This window comes from Ostrinia nubilalis, chromosome 19, assembly GCF_963855985.1.
Source record: "Ostrinia nubilalis chromosome 19, ilOstNubi1.1, whole genome shotgun sequence".
Lineage (NCBI taxonomy): Eukaryota > Metazoa > Arthropoda > Insecta > Lepidoptera > Crambidae > Ostrinia > Ostrinia nubilalis.
In genome coordinates, this window is record NC_087106.1 from 5,528,590 (window position 1) to 5,553,596 (window position 25,007).

The window sequence follows — 25,007 nt, forward strand, 5'->3', positions numbered from 1 at the left end:
AACACCGGTTAACGTAATAGTTACGGTCAAAGTTAGGTGGTGCAACTCACCCTATTGGTTTTCGATATAATCGAAGCTTATCACCGGGGTTTTAGTAATCGCAATGAAAATGGCGGGTGTTGCGATTCGATTCGATTTTGATTGAGTCTTAAGTGCATGTTGGCTAAGCCTTTGTATGGGAAATTTCAATCCAGTCTTTCGATTATCGATAGGTAGGGCTTTGCGATTCGATTTTTTGCCCTTTGACTAAGCCTTTTTTGTTATCGACCTCTTTTGCGATTTTTTATTTGTTTGCGACTGGTTTGCGATGGGTTTGCGATTTTAAAGTGCATTTTGACTAGACCCACTGATTTAATTTGTCACCGAGTTTTGGGCCCGCAGTCTGTGGTTGTTAGTGCCAAACATTAGTCCAATTATGGTTTGCGGTGGCTGTCCATGTAAATATATTTGACATGATCAGATTTATTATTTTGTTATTTGAATATTAGCTGAACTTGATTTAGATGGTTAGAGGAGTTTATTGTTGAACCACACTAACTACGTCCTAAAAATAGCACTTATTTTAAATTGAATAAGATACAACAGTTCTTCCTTGCTTGTTAGGACACCGTCTGAGTCTGATGATGTTTTTTTTATGTGACAGGAGGCAAACGAGCAGACGGATCACCTGATGGTGATTAGATGAAGGATGAAAATGCTTAGGTACATGTTTAAATATGATCTTAATAATATATTCCATGACTCCAGATTCTTGTACTAGTCACTAACATTTGCCCCCAGTGGGATTCGAACCCGAAAACGGTGGCTTTAAAACACACAAACCACCAAGCCCCGACAAGGTCGCTGCCGATTTACAAAGTATCATCAATAGCAATATTACTGACATTATTTTCAACCATATTACCTTGAATTAAGACGCAAAAATAAACAGCTATTTATACTTATGTTAATAAATTCCGCTAAGTGTTATGTTGGTATTTATAACAGCTACATGCGTGATTCCAGCCATTATGTAATAGATGATTGACTCGCTGAAACACAGTTTATATAATGAGGGAAGTCTACATTAGCATGTTTTAATTATTTATTCGTCACAATTAACAGCTATATCAATCACAATAAATAAATCAAAAGTCTTGATTAAATTCAGTTTACTATTTCTGAGGTAATTTTAATTTAAAATGAAACAAATGTTTTAAAATGGAAGGTAGAGCTCTATTCTCATGTATATCTATTACGTTTTCAGTTTTAGTTAAACCAGTTACATTACAAAAATATTTATAGTATGGATATTTTTGTTACAAAAGTACCCATTCTATGGGTTGTAAGTTTTATGGTGAAATCATAGTTTTTAATTTGACCAAATTGAAAACTTAGTTTATGGCTTTGAAAGTTATAACGCACTTAAAACTAAGGGAATTTCAAGGCCAAAGATTAACGGGCTGCTCAAGGACTCGAACCTAGACATGATCATTATTGTACGATGAGCCACTAAGTACACCATTAATTGTGTCAATTTGGTAGTAGGATTAAATTAAACAGTTAGAGGTAAGATAGCCAGTTCCTTGTGGTTGAGGTTGAGGATTCCGGGTGAAGCTCGCTTCCACCTTCGGCCTGATCATCACTTACCATCAGGTGAGATACTTTACAAGCCAAGAGCTTCCTCGTTGTGGATAATAATAAAATAAATTAAAAAAAAACACTTTTTACGACAAATATTTTTTATTTTCGCATTAACGCAGTATTTCTTCATTTAAGAAGAAATGGGTATGCCGAAGTCACAGATGTATTTTTGTAGATACCCGAAGTATAGGCTGGGGGCTTCTGTCAGGAAGATTTCCAGGAACAGCTGTGGAAGGTTGGCCAAGAAGGCTGTGTTCACTTGTGTGACCACCGGCTCTGAAAATATAAAAAACACGTCAAGTACGAATACGGATACTGTGAGTGTTATGTGTCGTGGTAACATCACTAGTGGTAGTGTAACAAATGACAATGTGAGGGTAGTTGAAAATTTTCAAGCCCGCCCGTACGGACGACGCCGCGAGCCGCCATCGCCAGTCTGCTTGTGTCCACGGCTGCAGCATAGTAGCCGAAACGTCAAGCCGTGAGTACATAATGTAACTCATTAATAAACGTCGCGAAGACCCGTTTCTTACTATTTTATACAAAAACACCATTAAATGTTAGCACTTTGGTGTACGGCACAGGAGGACTTACAACCCGGTCGAGTTAACTGCGTACCTGGCGGCTGTGACGTCACATCGACGCACTGGTCCGGACGGGGCGAACGCGGGGAGGAGTGCGGTAAGTGGGAGGGAGAGTCGCATTCTAAGGTGCGCAGTTAGCTCGATCGGGTTATATTGTACACAGCATAGACTGCACGACGCACAAGTGAGTGAAGTAGAATATTTTGAAAATAATTTTCAAGTCTCTGCTGCAAGAAGTCCACTGCATCTCCAAACTACAATGTTTTTTTTTTAAATCAGATCTTTGTCCAGCACTGGACGTCTTTACTTTGAAGAGGAGTAGTTTCCTGGAGTCAATATTGTAGGCTGATTTTTATTCTTCTTTTTTTTTGTAAACAATAAATATTCGTAATTAGTATTGCACGTAATACTATTAATAAGTTACGTAATACTAACAGTTCTGGTTCTGTTAACCCCTCGTGCTAAGGAGTACTTAGGTTCACCACAATAGTCCATCGGTGGCGGGGTTCGAAGAGTCGGCTAGTCCAACACCGGCATCGTTGGCCTGTCAAAATTTGAGAATTTTCATCTATTTTGTGTTTGCAGATTATACTTACGTGTACTCCCTAGAACTCTTGGTCCAATCGCGGGAACGGTAATTGGATCAGATATGTAAGCCGTGACTCTGGATTGCTTGAAGTCGATGCCTTTTTTGAGTGGAACCACAGCGGTCAGTGTTGCAGCTGAAATGAAAATAAAAATTAAGTCTTTAAAAGAGTTACATGATATGGTCTAATATTTTTGTAGACAAGAGGCGTGGAGATCTATGATGAATTTACTTTTGAAAAAATAGTTCATTTATTAGACTCTATATTCTGAACAAATTAGCCTAAGATTAGGCTAGCAAAATATTCATAAAAAAATAGCCCTTGTTTAACACAGTGTTAGCCGTTGCACAACTCTACTGATAACAGAGGCTTATTAGGCGTCAGGTACAAAACTGACTATATGGTTGCGGCGTACTGACGTGACTGCAACGTGACAAAAGCAAACTGACAACCGTTTGTAAATGGCCCACAAATAATGTTGAAGCAACGGCTGTCAAATTGTACAAAAAAGTCGCGGTCACGTCGCGCTACAGTCACGCCACTTTCATGCTAGAAGCTTTAACCCTTACAAAAGGTTGCGTTAGTGAAGTCAGCTCGTTTGATGGGCTCCTGTCCCCTCCTTTGGTAGATGAAGGTAGTATATCTGGAGTCGATGTTGATGTTTTCGAAGTCCACGGACATTATTAGGTTATCGGTCTTCTTGTTGATGCTGAAAAATAAAATATTAAGATAAATAAACCATAAAACTCATTAAAATTTATTTTTGCAAATAAGGTTTAAAAAAGCGCTTTTAGACGTCTCAGTATTAACCCTACCACTGCTTCGGGACAATAAATGGACCAGTGCTGAGAATAAGCTACGCAAGAAACTCAGTCACTGTTGTGTAACTGAATATCTCTTAAATCTGTTATGTAATATTAAATATCTCTTAAATCTAGTCATGACAAAATACTACATAAGTATTAAATGTGTGTTCACACAACAACTGGAATGGCCATAAAGATATAGTTTCAGCTCTTTGAATAGTAAAAATAACTCTAAAACAACTGTGTAAATAAATGAAATAAACATTTCGGCAATAGCATTATTTTTAGAAAAAAATCAAATCAAAATTCGTTTATTTGTGGAACATAGGTAAATTACATATTACAACAGGTGTTAAAAATTAAGTAGTCGGTATCACTATGTTTGGCCCTTTGTATGAAGAAGAAGAGATTTAATTATGTAGAGCACAAATTACTAGTACTCTTATTCATTTTGATGAATTTTAGTTTCTGTGACGGGTCTGGGTGTTTTCTATGTATAATGTATGTATTTAAAAAAAAATGTATTTAAGTATGTTTATAGCCGTTGTCTAGTACCCATAGTACAAGCTTTGCTTAGTTTGGGACTAGCGGCGCAGTGTAAAATGTCCAAGGATATTGCACATTTGATATACATTGAGACGACAAAATCACAAAACGATTTAGTGAACCTATTCTTAAACAAGCATGTATTTCGTTTAGCTGGAGGGGTTAACGGAAATAAATCTATACTTATAATAAATCTGTAGAGAGGTCAATTCTGTACATGAAATATATTTTCAAAATAACTATCAGGGGGTGATTAGTGATCGATACTGATGCCAAAAATGCAATCAGTAAAATTTTTGTCTGTCTGTCTGTCTGTCTGTCTGTCTGTCTGTATGTTCCTTATAGAAACAAAAACCACTTGACGGATTTTAACGAAACTTGGTACAATTATTCTTCATACTCCTGGGCAGGTTATAGGATACTTAGGAATTCCCACGGGAACGGGAATTAGCGGGAAAATCCTTTTGTACGAAAAATCTAAACCGCTTAAGTTAGACGCTTGAAATTTGGCATGCAGGTACCTTAGTAAACTTAAAGCTTAGTTGCAACAGGATATTGCAAAATTCCCACGGGAACGGGAGTTAGCGGGAAAAAACATTTGTATGAAAAAATCTGAACCGCGTAAGATAGATGAAGGGGGGGTAAAACGAGATCCACGCGTACGAAGTCGCGGGCGGCCGCTAGTAAATAATAAATAAATAAAATTTATTTATTTATTATTTATTTATTTCCGTTAACCCCTCCAGCTAAACGAAATACATGCTTGTTTATGAATAGGTTCACTAAATCGTTTTGTGATTTTGTCGTCTCAATGTATATCAAATGTGCATCAAACTTACTAAAATCTGTTGATCCTGTCGCCAATGTACTTTATCCGGGTCTTGGTCACAATAAGGGTTAAATTGAACCCTGGCAGGTATACCACTAAGCGGTCTCTGTACACAGGCTTGCGGGCATAGTTGTGAGTCTCTTTGCATTGACCGCTGCTTGCGAAGTAATGGCGGATGCAGTCGATGTCATCTTCGAAGTCGCACGGATAGTATATCTCGCAGTTTTTATTGACTTGGTTGCCAATGTTGCTAAGGTTGCCTTGGTTACCAAGGTTGCCGAGGTTACCAAGGTTGCCTTGGTTTCCAAGGTTGCCAAGATTTCCTTGGTTGCCGAGGTCACCAAGGTTAGCTTGATCACCAATATTTCCAAGGTTTCCTTGGTTGCCAAGGTCGCCAAGGTTGCCTTGGTTGCCAAGGTCACCAAGGTTGCCTTGGTTGCCAAGGTCGCCAAGGTTGCCTTGGTTGCCAAGGTTGCCAAGATTTCCTTGATTTCCAAGGTTGCCAAGGTTACCAAGGTTGCCTTGGTTGCCATCAATGCGGTCTGTATCAACGCACTCTATGTCATCGCGTTCATCATAATAAGGTCCATTGCGTGTGTAATAACCACGTCCTTTGTCATCATCTAGAATAATTACATAACATTTTAATAGAATTTCAAAGAACATTCGAAGTAGGTACAGTGAACAACAAAATAAACAATAAGCTTATTCCATTGACTCATTCGTAGAACTAAACCATAGATTTTCTGTTGTATTCGGTTTTGCCCCATATGAGAGGTTATTAACCGGTTATTAAAACACATATTTGTTTAATATACGGCCAATAATGATTAAAATTTATGTATTTTCTTCAATTTAAGTTAATTTTAATTACATACTAAACATTTCAACTTAAAAAAAATAATTTATCACAAATGTATTATTTTAATCTTATAAATGTAATCTGTCACGAAGATTGAACCTAAAACCTCAGAAGTTAGAATCTTCATGAAGGCTTTAGATTACTTTTGTGAAATAAAATAACCTTATAAAAACTTACCGATCTTCGCATCTTTTTTGTCACCTCCTCCATAACACAAGCCTACAAATAATACCAAATAAAACACTTCAAACCGCATTTTGGGTTTGTTCTGATTCCATAAAATCATCTCAAAGCACCTGTATTTATATCGATACTCAAATGATAATCAGGTGTTAATTGGATAATCGTTCATCAAGGCACCGAAATAATGCTTTGTTCTGAATAAAGGCATCAGAATTAGCATTTAATCATCAAGACAGTGATTGATAGGTCATAATGTAGTTGGTTAACCCTTCAATGATCGCGGTAAAAAAATTAAAGGTTTTTTTTAGTTGCTACACTATTAGTACGGTGTTTTTCTTCTTTTTCTATTGCGTAGGATTATATACCTGTGATTACTTAGTTTCGTAATAATCTTCTGACATATCATTCGAATTTGCCATTTTAAAAGTGCCCCTTATTATTTTATTTTTCCAATAGGTTATTAGGACAATGCACAGGCATAAATTTAAGTCTGTAGAGAGAAACTATTAATAGTTGGATATTATGTGTATCCCTCAGATCATATTTGACTATAGGTAAAACGTTATAAAAACATTAGTAAGAAATAAAATTAATGATTTGAATTACATACCTACATGAGTTCTTAAAACTAAAAATAAATAAGTGTGTGGCTTTCTAAAATATTACAGAAACATGTACGGATTTATTATGCAGGGTGCTTGATAGAGGGTTAGACAAACTTCGCGGGTGCTGATGTATGTAGGTAATGTCATTTTGAGAGTACAAAGTCGCTCACTTGATCGCAATTTATTTTACAAAATCACTTATGAAGAAATAGGGATACCGAAGTCACAGATGTAGTGTTGTAGATACCCAAAGTAAAGACTGGGAGCTTCAATCAGGAAGTATTCCAGGACTGCTTGAGGTAGATTGGCGTACAACGCTGTGTTGACTTGTACGACGATAGGCTCTGAAAATATAAAATTCTTTAAGTTGTCAAAAGTGGTTCTACAAACTGAAATACTGTTTTTTTTTATTTAGTAGTAATTCATCATCAGGTCATTTAGTATCTACTGCAGAAGCATGACCCTTTTTAATTTACCAGAGGCAAATGCAGGATTTGGTCTACACTATCCACGCTGGCCAAACGGGTTGGGGAGAAGGGAGGTTAGTAGCTTTACGAGTCCATTATCTTGACGTGTTTTTTTTTTGCCACAACTGACGAGCTCTTGGCCTACATCTCAAGTGATGGAAAGTATTTGTGCCGTAAGTTTTTGATAGTAAGAGAACATACCTGTGCTGTTAGAAATCTTTGGTCCAAAAAAGGGTGGGATAACTGACGGTATGTACGCTGTAACTCTGGATTCTTTGATATCCAAACCATTTTTGAGTGGAATCACAGCTGTCAATGTTGCAGCTGAAATTAAATAACACATTAAATGATTACCTAAGGTCTTTTAGCTGTGCCCACAACACAATTACATGCTACATCACACAATAATAAATGCTCAGTCAACCAAGACCTATCATTCATATGGGATATGCAGTGAGGGGTGAAGCTAAATCTATTGAACTAATATTTGGCTAAAATAATTAGGAAAATGTGCTATCAACAATAAAATAAATATAACTGCATATGTAGTAAAACCTAAAAAGTACTTAATACTTTAAGATTTTATTATAGGTCTAGCACTTAACTCAGTCAGTGCCTGAGGTATGGAAACGGAACGGGAGGGTGTTGTAGTAACGTCAAACGTCAGGGAGACTTCAGGTCTCCTTCAGAATGATTATGTTTTGTCATGTCACAATATTATAATGTCAATGTGCCCCTCCCATGTTGCTCCCATACGTCAGGCACTGATTGAGTTAAGCTTAACCACTATATAGTCTTATAGAAAAAAAGAAATGTCTTTTTTTCTATCATGTCTTGCGTCGCATTTGCCTCATTGGATGACTTACGGAAAGTCCCGTTAGTATAATCAGCTCGTTTGATCGGCTCCTGTCCCCGCCGCTGGTAGATGAACGTCGTGTATCTGGAATCGATGACGATGCCTTCGAAGTCCACAGTCATAATGAGGTTCCCAGTTTTCTTATTTACACTGAAAAAAAAATATTGAGTATGTAAGTCTAAAGTCCGGTCTGTGAGCACGTAGAATTTTGTCCAATGACCCCTAGCTACCCATCATTATCACTCGCGCGTAAACCTAAATTCTTTAGAATTTTCCATCGATGTAAACAAACACTTGTGCACACAATTACACTATAATACTCACGTTTTCTTAATATCATACACATTATTTCACAAGCTCATGAAACCAACTTTATTCTCATGATGAAACAAATATGAAATCTAACATTGAAAACAAAATATTTTAACAAAATATTCGGATGGTGAAAATTTGTGCTTCATGTTAAAATGTCAAATCGACATTTGACGTTTAAATTTAGGTCCTATCTCTGGAAAATCTGTAAGTCATAGACAATATTCATAGATAATAATTTGTAAATTTTATCGATTTTATTTCAAGTATTCAATTATTTCAATTACCAATTATTTTGATAATATTAATTTAAAATAAAATATAAACGAGGTTATATTCAACAATGTATTTTTTCTTCATTGAATGCAACAACACACTTCACTTTGTGAAGAAGTCTTTGAATTCAGCTTTATTATACAGACGAGTGTCACATAAAAAGGCCTATCGACCACTTTTCGACTGGTTTACGATTTTATTGTGAACTTTGTCTAGACCCACAGTATAATTTAAATTATATTTCCTAAACAAATAAAAAAGGGAAAATTAAATTTTCTTTGATTAAGAAGATCCTATTTTGACGATCACATTACTGATCTCAACATCAATCAGAAGAGGGATTGATCTTAATAATTATACAAACGATCTTTAAAAATCTAATAATCGTCTGTTGCAGCACGGTAATACTATCTATACAGTATTCCAACTCGACCATATTTTTGAAATAAATGTCAACAGCCGCGCGGAACGTCACGGTATGACAACATGCGATAGGGCTGCCCACCTGCAGACCCTATTTTCATTACATCTGCCTACTTAGAATTTCTATCTAGTTTTGTAAATGTATTTTGAATGTGATTGTAATTTTTTTATTTCATTTTGACAAACTAAATACTTTGTGAATGAAATAGGATAAAAATGCATATTGTTTTGTGATTAGTAGATTTAATTAAAAAATAAATTTGTGTTAAGATTTAGTAACAAATCTTATAAATTTGCGACCGTAAAATGTATGCGCCTCGACTGAGGCGTACAAAATGCTTGATTATACAGGGTGTTAGGTAAATGGGTTTAAAAGCCGACACTAGCCCATGTTAACATGTGCACAAATGGTATGATGAAGGCAGAAAATTGATATCATCATTTTAATCATTTTAATTTTCATACAAATTTTAATCTGATTTTATAAATTTTATTTTGTATGAAAATTAAAAAAAAAATGATGATATCACTGACTTCACCATACCAATTAATGTTAACATGGGCTAGTGTCGGCTTATAAACCCATTTACCTAACACCCTGTATAAATAGGTACTTTATTATTTTTATAAAAAAACGAGCGTTAACTTTTAAAAACCAACACATGTGGCACATTCGCGACACCCCCGACTTTTGCATGTCGAGCGCATACCGAGATTTGAATTTCGAAGGAAAGCTCGCGTTTCGTCCGTTTATATGAAGTTACAATACTGTATGATATTATTACCGTGGTTGCAGTCCGTAAATGACATTTACACGACGACGATTCACGAGAGATTTTGTCGCATCACTACTAGATCAACTGACATAGACTAAAAATTCGTCAATGTCAGTTGGCCATATTTGTTTACATTTAGGGAAATTTCTAAAGAACTAAGGTATAATTATAATATTGCCGTCACGCACGACTATGCGACTGGCACGCGCAGTGAGTGTGCGAGCGCGATAGCAACATAATTACGCGCGAGCGATAAGGATGGGTAGCTTGGGGTCATTGGACAAAATTCTACGTGCTCACAGACCAGACTATAGTTATAATAATATAGTTTCGTCGTTTAATTTGTATTGGATTGATAAAGAGGCTGACAAAGGTGACTGAGTTTCTCCCGCCACTTCTTCTCAGAACCAGCCCATAAATGTTGTCCCGAAGTGGTGGTAGGGCAAGCTATATTTGGGACGTGTATAAGTGGCTTGGAAAGGGCCGATGTACTGAATAAACTATTTCATTTCATTTGCTTCGAAACTTTGAAGGCTTCTGCAAGTTATAGCGAGTCGAATAAACTGTTCTTTTACGATGCAATGGATTCTGGTGGATGCTGCATGTGCCATAAATTGGAAAACAATTTAAATTGGAAGTGTGACTGTTGGCCTTTATCTACTCTACTTTATAAATTGTGTCTGAAATAAACTTACTAAAATCGATTGATCCTGTCTCCAACATAAGTCAGTCGAGTCTTCGCCACGATAATCGTAAGGTTGAAGCCTGGCAGATATGTGACTAAACGGTCTCTAAACACTGGCTTTCGATAATCATTATCAACTTCTTTGCACTGCCCGCTGCTTGCGAAGTAATGACGGATGCAGTCTACGTCATCTTCGAAGTCACACGGGTAGTATACGTCACAGTTTCTATTGCTTTGATTGCCATTTACGCGGTCTCTATCACCGCACTCTATGTCGTGATTTCTATCAACGATTTGGCTGTCGCCATCACCGTTGTCGTCTCGTCCTTCGTTATCTGTAGTAGATATACAAGAAATAGTTTTTAATTTGATAGGATTTATTAAAACTTTTGTAGCATAAAAAAACTGCAATATGACCCGTAGGTTAGTTTTGAATTAGAATTGATTTTACTGCGCAAATACAACAACTTTTGTGTAGGAATATGCACATTCTCAAAAAATATTGACGTCCCAATACTAATCGGCTGAATACTGATGACAAATGAACAGGTTTTATTTTTGAAATATTTTGAAGTTCCTTCTCTGAGAAAAGTAATTGCATTTGAGCTATAGAATCAATCCTTTATATTTAATACACCAGTACACCACCCAATGGGTCACCCTGTTTAATATAACACCTTTATTTTACCTATCTATTATTATTAAAGAAAGAAAGACAAAATATTTATTTGGTACCAACATCAAAACAATTAGACGTGGTCGATCGCTTATTCATATAATATTTAAGGTGATCTGTAAAAGGGTTAATAAGAACTTACTGTTTTTGCTTTCTCCATTTCCTTCTCCACTAGCACAACACAAAGCCAATATAAACAATAATAACAATTCAAACTGCATTTTAGATTTGGCTGGACTCTGTGAAAAATTAACCAAAGTTTTGGTATTTATACTACGTCAGAATTAGGTGCTAATGGATGATCACACGCTAATTGCAATGATGTTATTGTTCTGAATAGGGGCATCTCAATTACTGTCTCGGTGATTGATAGAATAATGTAGGGTAGGTAAAGGTTTATTCACACTACGATTACGTAAAAGGACGGGCCCCACACAAAATACCTTTATTTTATCCAATACTACCTAAGTACCTATGTACCTACTATACAGTGTAAGTCACGAAAAAGTGCACATATGAAAATACGTGAAACTAGACCTATTTTTATCGACAAAAAAGAGGTCTAGTTTCACCTATTTTCATATGCGCACTTCATCGTGACTCACACTGTATAGATGTTACAGGAAATGTATGAAATCCGTCATTGTATACAATTCCTAGGAATTGTGTATAATTCCTAAAATCACCCGGAAATGTGTGATGTAAATTATATTCGGCACATTTCCTAGGAAATTTACACATTTCCTAAACAGCAATCGGAAATGTAATATAAGATTTCAATGAATACGCGTGGACATGCGGTGCAAGGGGAGGGTATAGCATCATCCGATTACGCGGGGTCTCTATCGAATCGCCAAATTATTTGTACGCCTAATTGTCTATGACACACAAATTTTAAGAATAAATTTTTTACACAAATTTATTTTTATTACGCCACTTTTTTTTTCTCCGAAACTTAAATAGCGCTCGGCGGCAGCTGTGTATATGTAAGGTCGCAAGTCTAACCTAACCTAACCTAACCGAGACTTTTGTTATCCAGCTACAGGAGTACTAAAATTATGCCAATAATAGTTTAATAAAAGAGATGTTAAAGTTAGGAATTTCCAATACTTCAGCGTAATATGCGTGATGCCGAAAGAAAGGTATGCCAATTTAGGCAAATATTTTTTTCGCCCGAAGTATAATAGTGCGAAAACAACTGTCAGGCTAAACAATAATAATTGCGAATTAAAAGTACCTATCAGCCAATGTGGTTTGGCTAAATGAAATTTTAGGCGTACCGAGGGGCATCCGATCACGCGACCGCGCTAGTGCCGCTTAGTTTTATACATTTCCTAATACAATATTGGAATTCTATAAAATTCCTAGGAAAATTTTACATTTCCTAGGATATGTGCGTATTAAAAAATCTCTGAAGCAATATTTTATACATTTCCTAAATAGCTTTGGAATTGTATACATTTCCTAGGAATAGTATACAATTCCTAGATTTCATACATTTCCTGTAACATAGACATAATACGGAACCCCTATTGTGCGTCTATAGATGACAAATTTTTAAACTTATTATTTTCTTTTTTCTTGCAGGTAAGAAAGATCCTCAGTAAACTATGTACAAGTAGCCAGTGCGTAAGTATAAACAGAATTTTATAATAGTTTTGTCGATTTCTATGAAATAAAAGTAAAAGGTGCAATAAATTCCAACCCACTATTGTAATTCCAAGTATTCATGTATTCCATAAATAAAAATAAAAACGAATATAGAAACAGTGCTATGAATAAAATAGCAGTTTATACTTTCATATTCGATTTAACGATGTGTAAATTAATACCCACTTAATAAAAACAGTGAAAATGAGCTATAATTATTGGGAAAAAATAAACATTCACTAACACGAATCGGTTGGTGTTCACTGCTTTTATAATGTATCAGCAGGTTTTCTGGTTTTAAGGAATAATTTTATACATTTCTTTTTATAGTAAAATTCATAATGATTTTTGTGTGGCAAAGAGTATTTAAAAGCCAAGAAAATAAGACAAATATTATCAAAAATCGTATTTTTCAATAACTTGTTTGAAAATTATAATTTGTCATGTGTTTAAAAATTAATAAATAAAAAATTCATAGATTTGGATTTCACTGCCGACTGGCTTAGTATTTAGTAGTTTCAGGATTGGTTTGCATCAAATGTCGCGAGTTTGATGAGGGCACAAGATTTGTGTGCATGAAATACACTTTCTATGGTTTTCAGTGTGATTCATGGTATTATGAGTACTATTAATGTTATGTGATTTTTTAGATTCTGGATTTATCCCTAAATGAAGTAATTGAAACTGTTTAAATACAAATCTCATTATGTAAAGATATGTACATAATACTCATCGCGTTCTGATTCACTTGACCGTATTCGGTATGAAATCGTTTGTAACGCGTTAGAATTAAAGCAATTATGTTATTTTTGAACCTTCAACTTGACAATTTGTTATAATTGTGGTTTCGCAAACATTGACTTCATCGCCCGTGTTCACAAACATTACTATGAGGTCTCACAGTGCGCGTGGACGCACAAGGTGACACACGAACCAATCACAGAGCTCTATTCAAAGCTGTGCGTTCGATTTGCTGCTTCACTTAACCAAGCATCGTTTGTGAATACGATTGTATATCACTATGAGGTCTCACAGTGCGCGTGGACGCACAGGATGACACACGAACTAGTCACAGAGCTCTATTCAACGCTGTGCGTTCGATTTGCTGCTTCACTTAAGCAAGCATCGTTTGTGAATACGATTGTATAATGCGAGTTGTATGACATCGAAGACATGTAGCATATTTTTCTTATAGCAGCAATAATGTATGTTAACAGTCGTAATTTTTTTTTTATTTAATTTTATTTTTCCTTACACCTATAAATAAATCCGTTTTACTGAAATTTGAAAGTGCCGGCCAATTAAAAATATAATAAGTCCAATAAACAAGTCATTTAAAACCGTAACCGTTTAATCGGTAAATAAAAAAATAATAGTTTATAAATACATTGGCAAATCTATTATAAGGCCTAATAAAATGTATTATAACAACAAGATTCAAAATACATACTAGAATCCACTTAGTCGCTTATACTTAACAGTTCCTCCGTGGTTGAGGATTCCGGGTGAAGCTCGCTTCCACCTTCGGCCTGATCGTCACTTACCATCAGGTGAGATACAGGCCAAGAGCTTCGTCGTTGTGGATAAAAAAAACAACCGACCGCTTTTAGCGATTTATATTTTTGATTTGGTTGGTTGATTTTTTGAAAAATGACGTAAAAAATTACTTCTTTTAGTTACTAACTTTTATTAGTACGACGTAATATCATCGTTCCCTTGAGTGTCGTTATAATCGGATTCTACTGTACATGTTTTACAGTCACATTAAACATTGCAGGGGTTAAACAGAACACAGAATAAGAATTCGCGGAGAGACTTCCGTCTAAATTTGCATATTTTAAAAGTAATTCACCCCTGTTCCGGATCAAGTCCCAACTTCCGGGCGCTCACCCGACAAGTGCCCAGGGCTGGCACACGTAAGGAATAATATTTATTAATAATATTCTAATAATAGTTAGTCATCATCATCAAGTACGCGGCAAGCAATCTATTCTAATATTATTTAATCGTAACTTCGTAATAATCATTAGATAAAGCTAAAAATATCAATTCAGAAACCCCCACTTTCCACTGCATGAGCACGTCCTTTTGTAAGTTACCAGAGACAAATGGAGGATTGTAAATGGGAAAGTACGGAGTTCTGTCTGTGGATGTTACCTTTTCACCCATAAATCTCTGAATTAAAATGAAATTGATACTGAGAGTTTTAGACCTTGGGAAGGATAAGTGGTACTTATCCCAAAACAAAAAAGAGTCTCTCAATGATTCTTCCTGAAATTTCACTAGCGTGGATTTTGGGAAACCTTTACATTATGTTCCAGGGTCTCAAATTTTATCTAAATCTGTTCAGCGGTTGAGGCGTGAAAAGCTAATAAGGCAAAATTACTTTAATCATTATTTTCATCATCATTTCAGCCACAGGACGTCCACTGCTGGATGTAGGCCTCTCCAAATGATTTTCAGATTGGTAGAAAACGGCTCAACGCTTAAATTCTTCCCGAGACTTTTTGAGATATAAAATGTCTCTATTTGCACAGCCCTGACGCTCCAAATCACAAAGCGACGGCGGCGCCACCTAGAGGCGTTGGACCGCAGAATTATCTGCTCCCGGTAACTCGATTAGACGGTTTTATTTTTAATTAATATCATTTTGTGAAATACACGACCGAGGTGTGAAATGAGGGGATTATCTTGATTGTTTTCGTTATTCTATTACGAACGTGTGGTGTTATTTGTGATACGCTACAGTGTTTTGTTTCTAAAATACATTTATTTTCAGTGCTTAAGTATTTTATTTTGCGTTTACTTTCATACTTCATGGTATGGCCCACTGCATCACGGGACTTATTGTGGTAAAGAATCAGCGCAAGAATCTCAGTTTATAACTCTAACTTCTTTTGAATAACTTTTCAAGATTTTGTAGCCCCTTCTATTTTTACTTACTACACCCGCATTCACTTTAATTACTATGAGGCCTCAGAGCGCGCGTGGGCGCACAGGGTCCCAAAGACCTATTCATAGACAATACTTGAGTGAGTGCAAACCAATCACAGAGCTCTAATCAACGTTGTGCGTTTGACTTCGCATAGTGTTGCTGCTTCACTTAAAGCAAGTATCGTTTGTGAATACGGGTGTTAGACTGCTAAATATTTTCCACACCTTACATACAACAATACTTACATTACAGTAATAGCTGATAATTATAACTATAATATCAGTTATTGCTTAAATAACTTCTGAATACAGAATACTGAATTTGTCCAACAGCTATGAAAATATTTTAGTTAAACATTATTCTAAAAGCAGTTCCCGTATTACATCGTCGTATCAGAACAATCCTCATCATTCCCCTACCTTCATTTTAATAAAATAACTTTATTAAACTTCTCGATTCGTGAAAACCTTTAATAAAATCATAAAGAAGGCTAAACGTGTGAAAGTTTGGCATATTGTGCCGGGGTGAATGGATGAGTCGTAATATTAAACCGGGGCCGCACTCAATTTCATGAAAAAACTTATAAACGCCTCTCACATCGATGTTTGAAATGATTGGATGTGGTAGCCCGTCTTATCTCTGTGAAAGTCATTCAATATTTTACATAACGTCTGTCATTTGACCGATTATCAACTATTTATTGGTACACTATTATCGTATTAATATGAAGATATTACCAAGCCCTCTATGTCTGGATAAAACGCTACAAAGAATGCCCATCAGCACAGAACGTGACAGCAAAATTATCATTTATTTATCCAAAATATACAGATATATTAATCATAACTAAGATCCCTGAATTTCAGAGACTGTTTGGCTGAAAGAGGCCGAGTGTAAGCCTCGACTTATTTATCATTCTACTTTCTACTTCACTTAACAGAACTATTAGCAATTCTACTTACACTTATACTTGAAACTTGAGAATTGAATTCAGTGTTTGAAAACTGGAAACAGATCTAATTACCACACCCATTCAATTATTTGGCATATCTACCACGAAAATTGGCATATCTACTTACATATTAGTACTCCACGCCCCGTGCGAGACGAGAGCAACTTTTTGACGCCGTCATGCCGCGGCCTTTTTGGAGTGTTCTTAAAAGTTATGTCTTATGGATTAAATTTCCCTTTTCTTCACTGAGCCGATGTATGCTTACTGCTACTGAAAGAGTGACTCTCTCGATTGTGGATTTATTTGTCGACAACAGCGTGAAAAGAAGAAAATGATTGCAATTTAGCTATATTAGTTGAAAAAAGTCTAAAACCTAAGACTGTGATTTTTGGTACAGGTAAGAATCTAATTTTGAGTAAAAATTTTGTTAAGTCCCGTTTTTTCACAAAATTATAACACCGTTTCTTTTCTTTCACCTCAGTAAAATCAAACTTTGACAAAAATTTACCCATTTTCACGCTTATAAAAGAAAAAGAAAACGTACTTTACTTATTTAGTTTTTATGAATGAGAGTGCTTAAATATTTTATGTTCCTTCGCAGAAAGCTAGTGGTAATGAATAGCAAATTCGCCATACGAGCGAGCTTAATATTGCAAAGCTCAATTAAGCGCGGTGATCACACCTGTCCGTCTTGTGGCCTGGGCTAATCCTCTGTGAGTAATAGCACTCCTTCGATGCCCGTCTGTGTCAGTGTGACTGGTCTAGGCTAGACAAAGTAACATTCTTGACAGTATTCATTCCGAAATACGTGATTTCGACCACAAAAATCGCCAGAGCGAAGCGTTTTCGAAATTTAAACTACCACTACGTTGTAACGAAAGTCATCCTGGCAAGCTGGGATGATCTTTAAGTGACACGGGACTATTCTTACCTCTCGTTCCCACCGCTGCAACTCCTGTGTAGCCAGGATCTACAGCTTGACCGCCAATAAAAAGCCCACCAGTGAAGGTCAAGTTTGTCCCGGGGTAAAGTTAAACTGACATTGGACCCGCAACGAATCCACTTAAAGTGACAGAGACAAACTGGGCTGAGCTTCACTCCTGGCTACACAGGAGTTACAGCGGTGGATTGCAAAAGGTAAGAATATACGTAGTCCCGATACCCAAAGATGTCCGTTATTATCTCTGAGGGGTTAACACTAAGTCAAAAATAGGTCAAAAACAGCTATTTTTTTAATTTCGATGAATTTTTTTGAATGTGATATAATAAGACAACACATACAGGCGGAAATCCGTTCCAAAGGTAGCAAAAATATTTTTTTACATTTTACACGAACACGCTCCAAAATTTTCCAAATTCAGACTAAGCCTTCAGTTTGGTTAAGCCAAGGACGGGTTCTAGGTATAAAGACAGAAAATACAAAAATGTACCTCGGTTTACCGAATTGGAAACCTAACAAATTTACTATAGGTAAACGAATTCACTGCGCCACTTCCCCTAAGAGGAATGCATTCAGCTCGTGCGCACAATTACGTTGCTGGAATAGTAATGATCCAGCATTACCTATATGTTAGTCTGACTTAGTCTAGACCAGGAGAAGTCTATTACATTACTAGTACTGCAAATGCTGGAAAGAATAAGGAAGAAAGGAATAAGGTCTGACTACAAATGATTTGGAGCGAGAATTGGGTATCATCATGATTCATGTTGATAAATTGATAAATCTTTGTGCTCAGTGGGATTCGAACCCGCAGATCATAATTCAGCATAGTAGATTGTGGTACAGTCAGCGTCAAATAGTTCGTGACACCAAAAGTAGCCAAAAAGTTCACAACACGTCTTTGTTACAATTTTACTAAGGTTCTGTTATCAACTTTTTGGTCATTTTGGGAGTCACGAAATATTTGACGCTGACTGTACGCAAACCTTCAGGTTAGGCATTGTGTACAACATATATATGATACAAGATGTATCATATACAGGGTGTCCCGTAATGTAACGTCAAGCCGGAACTGGGTGTTGAGGCAAGTTGTGCTGGTTATCAGAAAAATATAAAAAAAAATCTATGTGGCATATTTTAAAAATAATAGGCATTTAAAAAAAATCAAAAAATTCTACTCCAGGTGACGGTCCTTTTGCTCGTGTTGCCACAAATCTTCACTTTTTCCAAATTTTTTTTTTGTTATGTAACCCTGAATAATGCTTCTCTAAATTGTTATCAAAATTACAAAACCAGCTGCTCCAGCTTGGACGAAAAAAATACATTATTCCCAAAAAAAAATTCAAAATAAAAATTTTGCCTACTTTAAACTGACTGTACTGAAAAAAAATTGTACTACGCGAGTATGGCAAGTGACGTCATAATTTGGCGCATTTAGTAAGGATTCCAAAATGGTATAACACTTGGTAAATTCTTGCTGTAATTGTCGACAATTTTTGGTTTTTTGGAAATAATCCCATTTTTAACTTTATCTACCTTGGTTAAAAATTATTATTCTAATGAAACCAAAATTCAAGTTTCTGTGACTGACTACCGTACAGTCAGTCACAGAAACTTTTGTCACCATGACAGTAATTAGTAGTTGACATACTGTGACAAAAGTCACCCGTGCGCGCGCGCCTTTACTACCTGCCCTGCCTGCACTTGTACTTGGTAACAGGGATAATAAGGATATGAAGTTTCGGTTATGGATACGGTTACGGATATTAGAATAATATTATGCCGGTTTCGGTTACGGTCACGGATATGAAATCATTTCAGATTATCCGAAAGTCTCGGATAATTTCGGTTACGGAATTATTAGAATTTCAAAAATGTAGGTATAATACAAATAGCAAGATGCTGCGTGAGCGTGACCCACATAGCTACTTTATGTACCAACTAAGACGACACCTATGTATGATAAAGGTAAAACAGGCTGGCATATTAGATGGTGCCAGCGAATGCCAGACAAGTTGGTAACAAATATTAAGATTTAAGGTACAATTCCAAGACGGGCCGCAGACCGCAAACTGCAACCGCAAACTGCAACCGCAAACTGCAAAACTATGAAATCGGCAGCGCGGCATTGCAGCTGCGGCGTGTATACTGCAAATTTCATAGAGTTTTGCAGTTTGGCCTTTATCCGAAACTATCCGTAACTTTTGAATCAGTTTCGGTTACGGTTATGGACATTTTTTTATTTCGGATATCCGATAGTTTCGGTTACGGTTACGCATATCCATAACATCCCTGCTTGGTAAGATGGCCCTCTCCGTCCCGCTCATACCTTTTAAAATGGCTTCTCCACCTCACTTAAGCCAGAAACTTAAATTTTGGGCACATTAGAATAATATTTTTAACCAAGGTAGATAAAGTTAAAAACGGGATTATTTCCAATAAACAAAAATTGTCGACAATTACAGCAAGATTTTACAAAGTGTTATACCATTTTGGAATCCTTACTAAATGCGCCAAATTATGACGTCACTTGCCACACTCGCGTAGTACAATTTTTTTTCAGTACAGTCAGTTTAAACTAGGCAAATTTTTTATTTTGATATTTTTTTTTGGGAATAATGTATTTTTTCATCCAAGTTGGAGCAGCTGGTTTTGTAATTTTGATAACAATTTAGAGAGGCATTATTCAGGGTTACATAACAAAAAAAAAATTTGGAAAAAGTGAAGGATTGTGGCAACACGAGTAAAAGGACCGTCACCTGGAGTAGAATTTTTTGATTTTTTTTAAATGCCTATTATTTTTAAAATATGCCACATAGATTTTTTTTTATATTTTTCTGATAACCAGCACAACTTGCCTCAACACCCAGTTCCGGCTTGACGTTACATTACGGGACACCCTGTATATGATCAAGTCCACTGAGTGTAGATGAATCAGAGAATAGGTACATGACGCATACGAGTTATTAAAACTCTTTTTCTTCCGCTAAGTAGTAAAAAAAAATCAGCACTGAACGAACATAATAGGCCTCCCCCAATGATTCACATCGTTGATCAACATTTTTTTCTACTTGCGGAAGAATTCGTGTGCGTCATGTATTTTCTGATTCATCATTCATTGATTAAAACAGCTGTAGGTAATCATTGCGTGCGACTATCAGGACCATGATGATATTGCTGCATATTAATCAACCCAAACCTGTGAATACACCTTCACAAAAGGCACCTATACACACTACGAAGCAGATTTACGTGGCGTGTAATCTCGCAAGACGTGTGATGGTCCCTCTAATCCGGGGTAATTGAACTCTGCAATATTAAGCCGCGCCGCGGTATGGGCTTGTATTATTCAATGCCCACTCGCTTGAATCTTTGAAGGCATGAGTTGGGTTTGGTCGTAAGTGATGGAAATTGACTTTTGGGGGGACAATGGCTGACTTTTTCAGGGATAACGATTTTGGGCTTTGATAGTCAATAATACAGTACGTTTTTGTATATGTACTGTGTGTTCATTTGATGAATTTAATACATTCACTACGGATACTAAAATTATTTAGTTATTATTCATTCGTTTAAAAATCACGGACATACAGAATTTTTAGTAAAATGCAATGTAATTAGTACGTTATACAAAATTGCAAGGGATTTAAGTTGAAATTGTTTTAGAGAATAAAATTCTAAACGGTGCACCTACCTACTTACGAATATTAGTGAAATACTCTTTTTCTTTCATAAGGTTAACCTCGAATTCGTAAAAAGGAGAGTCCCGTTATATAAATGTATTTAATTGGCTATGGTGATGCCAATTAACTAAGTTCTCTATTATTTGCCAATAAAAGTAGAATTCATACAAGAACAGCTAATACTCGTAGACTGAATAAATGAATTTTATGTATTAAGTTTTCTAGTTAAGCAGTAGGGGAGACCTAGGAGAGTTGTAACAAAGGAGAGTTGTGACATTGTCGATTTTTGTAAACCTATTAACTTTAGCAAGCTCGTAACAGTGCGTATGTGTTAGCTCGAGACTCGAACTAAAAAACGCGCACTATTACGAGCTCGCCTGTAGTTAATAAGTTCCAAAAAATCGACAATATCACAACTCTCCTCTGTTACAACTCTCCTTGGTCTCCCCTACACGACGTCATATTTTTTAAAGGCGTGTTTAGCTCCCAACACGCAACGTGCCGACGTAATATAAGAGCTTTAAATAAAAAATACAATCATAGTTAAAACTATTACTTACTTGGCCACCTTTTTGACTTTTATTAATCCATTTAGGCAATTTAGCTTGATTGAGTTAGTTACACGTAAGCCTTTATAATTTCTTTATAGGTGGTTCACAAGTTTGTAAAAACTCATTTAAAAAGCACTTTTACATGTCACAATATTAACCTTACCACTGCTTCAGGACAATAAATGGGCCAGTGCTGAGAAGAAACAGCGCAAGAAATCTCATCTCTCATTATCAATGATTTTAATATTAATTAATTTTATTACTTCAACTTGAGTAAAAACACTTGACACTGGCTATAATAATATGTGCAAGGCGCACGAAGCCATTAATGAACAAAAAACAAAAAAACTTTTCTTTTTCTTTCGACTACTAGTGGCATCCGCTATTTTATTATTAGCCAGTCTTCTTATCGTGTCGACAACAAACCTACACAGTGTCAGCCCAAAACTCCGCTACAAGAGAGGCGTTGTCAGAGGCCTTCAATAAATGAGCCAGTAAATAAAAAAAAACAACAACAAACTTTTTACTCCAAAACCAAACCTCATTGCGCAAATAAACGTTTGAAACAGTTAAAATTAATGTTGCTGCCATGATCAAGCACATCCGACGCGTTTTGTTACAAAAATCGCTATAAAGCCATTAATTAAGTCCTTTAATTAATACTAATTAGCTCCAACAAAGGGTGAGTAAATGAGATAGCATGACTTGCAAGTAATCTATGCTATTTATGGTCGGTTTATTATGCAGAGTACAATGGAAGAAGCCTAATGTATTAAATGATGGTTCTAGCTCTGAGATGGCTATTACTCAATCAGCTAGCTAAAATATATTAGATAGGTACATTAATCTATTTACCAGTCTTTAAAAGTCTTTAAACTAGAAATTACAAAGTCGGCTTAGTTACACAATTTTCAACACTCAACGGCTGGGCTAATTAGAATTTATCTCTGCCCCGAACAACTTAAAAAAAGCGACATCGAATTATCAAAAATTGTAAGATAATTTATTTTGAAATTATTTTTTTTTACATGTTTAGAATGTGGAAGTGAAGTGTTTTGTTTTTTCGTTCGTTCGTTCGTTTCAGCCAAACGACGTCCACTGTTTTGTTTTTTATTGTGAATTTAATAAAGTAGGTACTTATGCATTAAATAATTTAAAATAAGCACTGAGAGTGTCAGAGTAAATACTCGCTTATTACTAAACTAAATCGCGAATTTCTGAAATTACTATAAATTCCGGCTACCTCGTTATCTCATACCTTATTTTGTATCCCCACGAAGGGGATGCAATGTGTTTGCGTAATGTCTCGTTCATAACGCCGTCCGTCCTCCGTGGTCATTCAATTTCCTCTTCGTCTATGCCTTTGTTACGGACCTCATTACAATGTTTTAACGTAAAGGAAATTATAAAAACCGCATTTATTAAAGTAAATAAAGATTTTCACGAAATACCGTTGACACAATGAGGGTTTTCTGAAATGATCTACGTGAGAAACACCTGTCAAAATACATACCCACATGAGTTGTATTTTCGGATATTTTTTTGGGTTATTATTATAAGTCTAGTGTTAAACTAAGTCAGTGCCTGAGGTGGGTATGAGAGCGGTACGGGCATTGACATATTTTATTATGACGTGACAAAACATATAAGAGTAGGCGCACACCGTTGATTTTTCGTCGGCCGATAGTTTAGTCTGGCTGTTGATCAGTATGGGAGTGCGCACACTACGCCGATTCGATTTGGCCGATTCTTCATACAATTTGAAATCGGGCACAACTATCGGCCAACTAAAAATCAACGGTGTGCGCCTACTCTAAATCTGAAACACATTACTTACAAAAAAAAATTGTCGTGTCTATCAAAACTTTTGAAAAACGAACAGTAGCGAGCCACCACACATGTAAAGCTCACTCGCCTTCGTGAATTGCAACAACTATAAAACAAACCTACCTATTTAATTAATTATAATTATTTACAATGTTAAAGAACGGCAACGAAAAATTATAAATCCCCTTTTTTGTCAATGCTGAAATCAAAACAATAAATTAATATCTTATTCGCTTAGCGATTCATCCAATTTGAAGATGCATTTCACCATGTTCCTGCTACGGGACAGCGGAACAGTACTCGTGTGCGATTGCCCCACTTCTCCTGGGAGCCGCCATATTTATTATTTAGCTGATTCAGGAGTGTGGCCGACGTGCGCTGAGATTATATCGTTTGGGAAACTGTTGTTGCTGTGATAAACAGACATTTCTGACAAAGTAGAAAGTAGGGCTGATTTTTCAACCAGATATCTTCTACCTGAATAAGAAACTTGTCATTTTGACACATTTCCCCCACTAAAACTGTCCACGTGCTAAAATTATTCTTCAGTTAAAAGTTATTCGACGATTGAAAATCAGCCCATAAAGAGGTAATTTCATTTTAACAAAAAAAAAAATCAGATAGACCTTTTATGCTTAATACCATCCAGTTATCTGACAAAGTAGGTTACGTTATAATGAGACTGGCCGGATTTAAAAAGTTTCAAAATAAAAAAGAATACATTTTTTGAATTTGGCGCGGAAAATGTCCAATGATGACATTCGAATTTTAAAATCCAATCATTTTTCTACGGCTTTGCGAAAATTTTATGCCAGTGTGTGTATTTTACATGGTCATTAATGTTTCTTTTTGTTCATTTAATATAGCCTTTCTCTCTTACATTTTTTAGAACTCCTCGTATTAATTTTCTCTGAAAGAACAGATCATAATTCATTCATGCAATGACCGAATTATTACACGAATTACAATGCCGTTAATGCCTCAATAATCGATATCATTAAAAGGACATGCGTGACTATAATATAGGTTTTCACATTCTAATAATTCTAAAGTAAAAATATTTCCCTTCCATCTGAATAAACAAAATCAATCACATTTACCGTAAATGTACCAGAAAAGTGTTCTGAAAATCCGTCGTCAAAGCCACATTTATATCTCAAGTTTAATACCATTAACTCCGATAAACAAGCGATGACAATGCACGGGCGGATCCACTCAACTAAATTAACCTAGTGCCTACTTGTTACTGCATTAGAACGCAATTACAACGACGCGTAATTTTCAAATTACGGAATCCTTAACTTTTTCCTTTTTTTTCTCTATTTTTGAAGCAAAATTAACTTACTGAATCCTTGCGTTTCAACAGAATGACG

General features: G+C 35.9%; 3 protein-coding genes across 4 annotated transcripts in view; 1 reads left to right on the top strand and 2 right to left on the bottom strand.

Moving 5' to 3' along the window:
- The window catches only part of LOC135081108 (carbonic anhydrase-related protein 10-like), a 135,117-nt gene that overhangs the window by 72,662 nt on the left and 37,448 nt on the right, over positions 1–25,007 (top strand). The window lies entirely within an intron of this gene.
- LOC135081107 (uncharacterized) lies at positions 1,733–6,099 on the bottom strand. Its single transcript, XM_063975846.1, has 5 exons — positions 6,015–6,099; positions 4,986–5,598; positions 3,364–3,503; positions 2,804–2,929; positions 1,733–1,899 (listed from the first exon to the last, which is right to left on the bottom strand). The coding sequence occupies exons 1-5, from the start codon at positions 6,091–6,093 to the stop codon at positions 1,754–1,756; spliced, it is 1,104 nt and encodes a 367-aa protein (XP_063831916.1). The 5' UTR covers positions 6,094–6,099; the 3' UTR covers positions 1,733–1,753.
- On the bottom strand, positions 6,791–24,829 carry LOC135080994 (uncharacterized). Its single transcript, XM_063975718.1, has 6 exons — positions 24,735–24,829; positions 11,239–11,335; positions 10,431–10,755; positions 7,959–8,098; positions 7,294–7,416; positions 6,791–6,969 (listed from the first exon to the last, which is right to left on the bottom strand). Exons 1-6 carry the CDS (start codon positions 24,804–24,806, stop codon positions 6,824–6,826), a joined length of 903 nt encoding a protein of 300 aa, XP_063831788.1. The 5' UTR covers positions 24,807–24,829; the 3' UTR covers positions 6,791–6,823.

Coding starts and splice junctions, on each gene's coding strand:
- LOC135081107 (XM_063975846.1), bottom strand. CDS start 6,093: ATGCGGTTTGAAGTGTTTTATTTGGTATTATTTGTAGGCTTGTGTTAT. Junction 3,504..4,985: donor GACAGGATCAACAGATTTTA/GTAAGTTTGATG, acceptor TTTATTTTTCAG/CATCAACAAGAAGACCGATA. Junction 1,900..2,803: donor AAGAGTTCTAGGGAGTACAC/GTAAGTATAATC, acceptor TTATATTTTCAG/AGCCGGTGGTCACACAAGTG.
- LOC135080994 (XM_063975718.1), bottom strand. CDS start 24,806: ATGGTATTAAACTTGAGATATAAATGTGGCTTTGACGACGGATTTTCA. Junction 7,417..7,958: donor TTATACTAACGGGACTTTCC/GTAAGTCATCCA, acceptor ATTTAATTTCAG/CTGCAACATTGACAGCTGTG. Junction 6,970..7,293: donor AAAGATTTCTAACAGCACAG/GTATGTTCTCTT, acceptor TTATATTTTCAG/AGCCTATCGTCGTACAAGTC.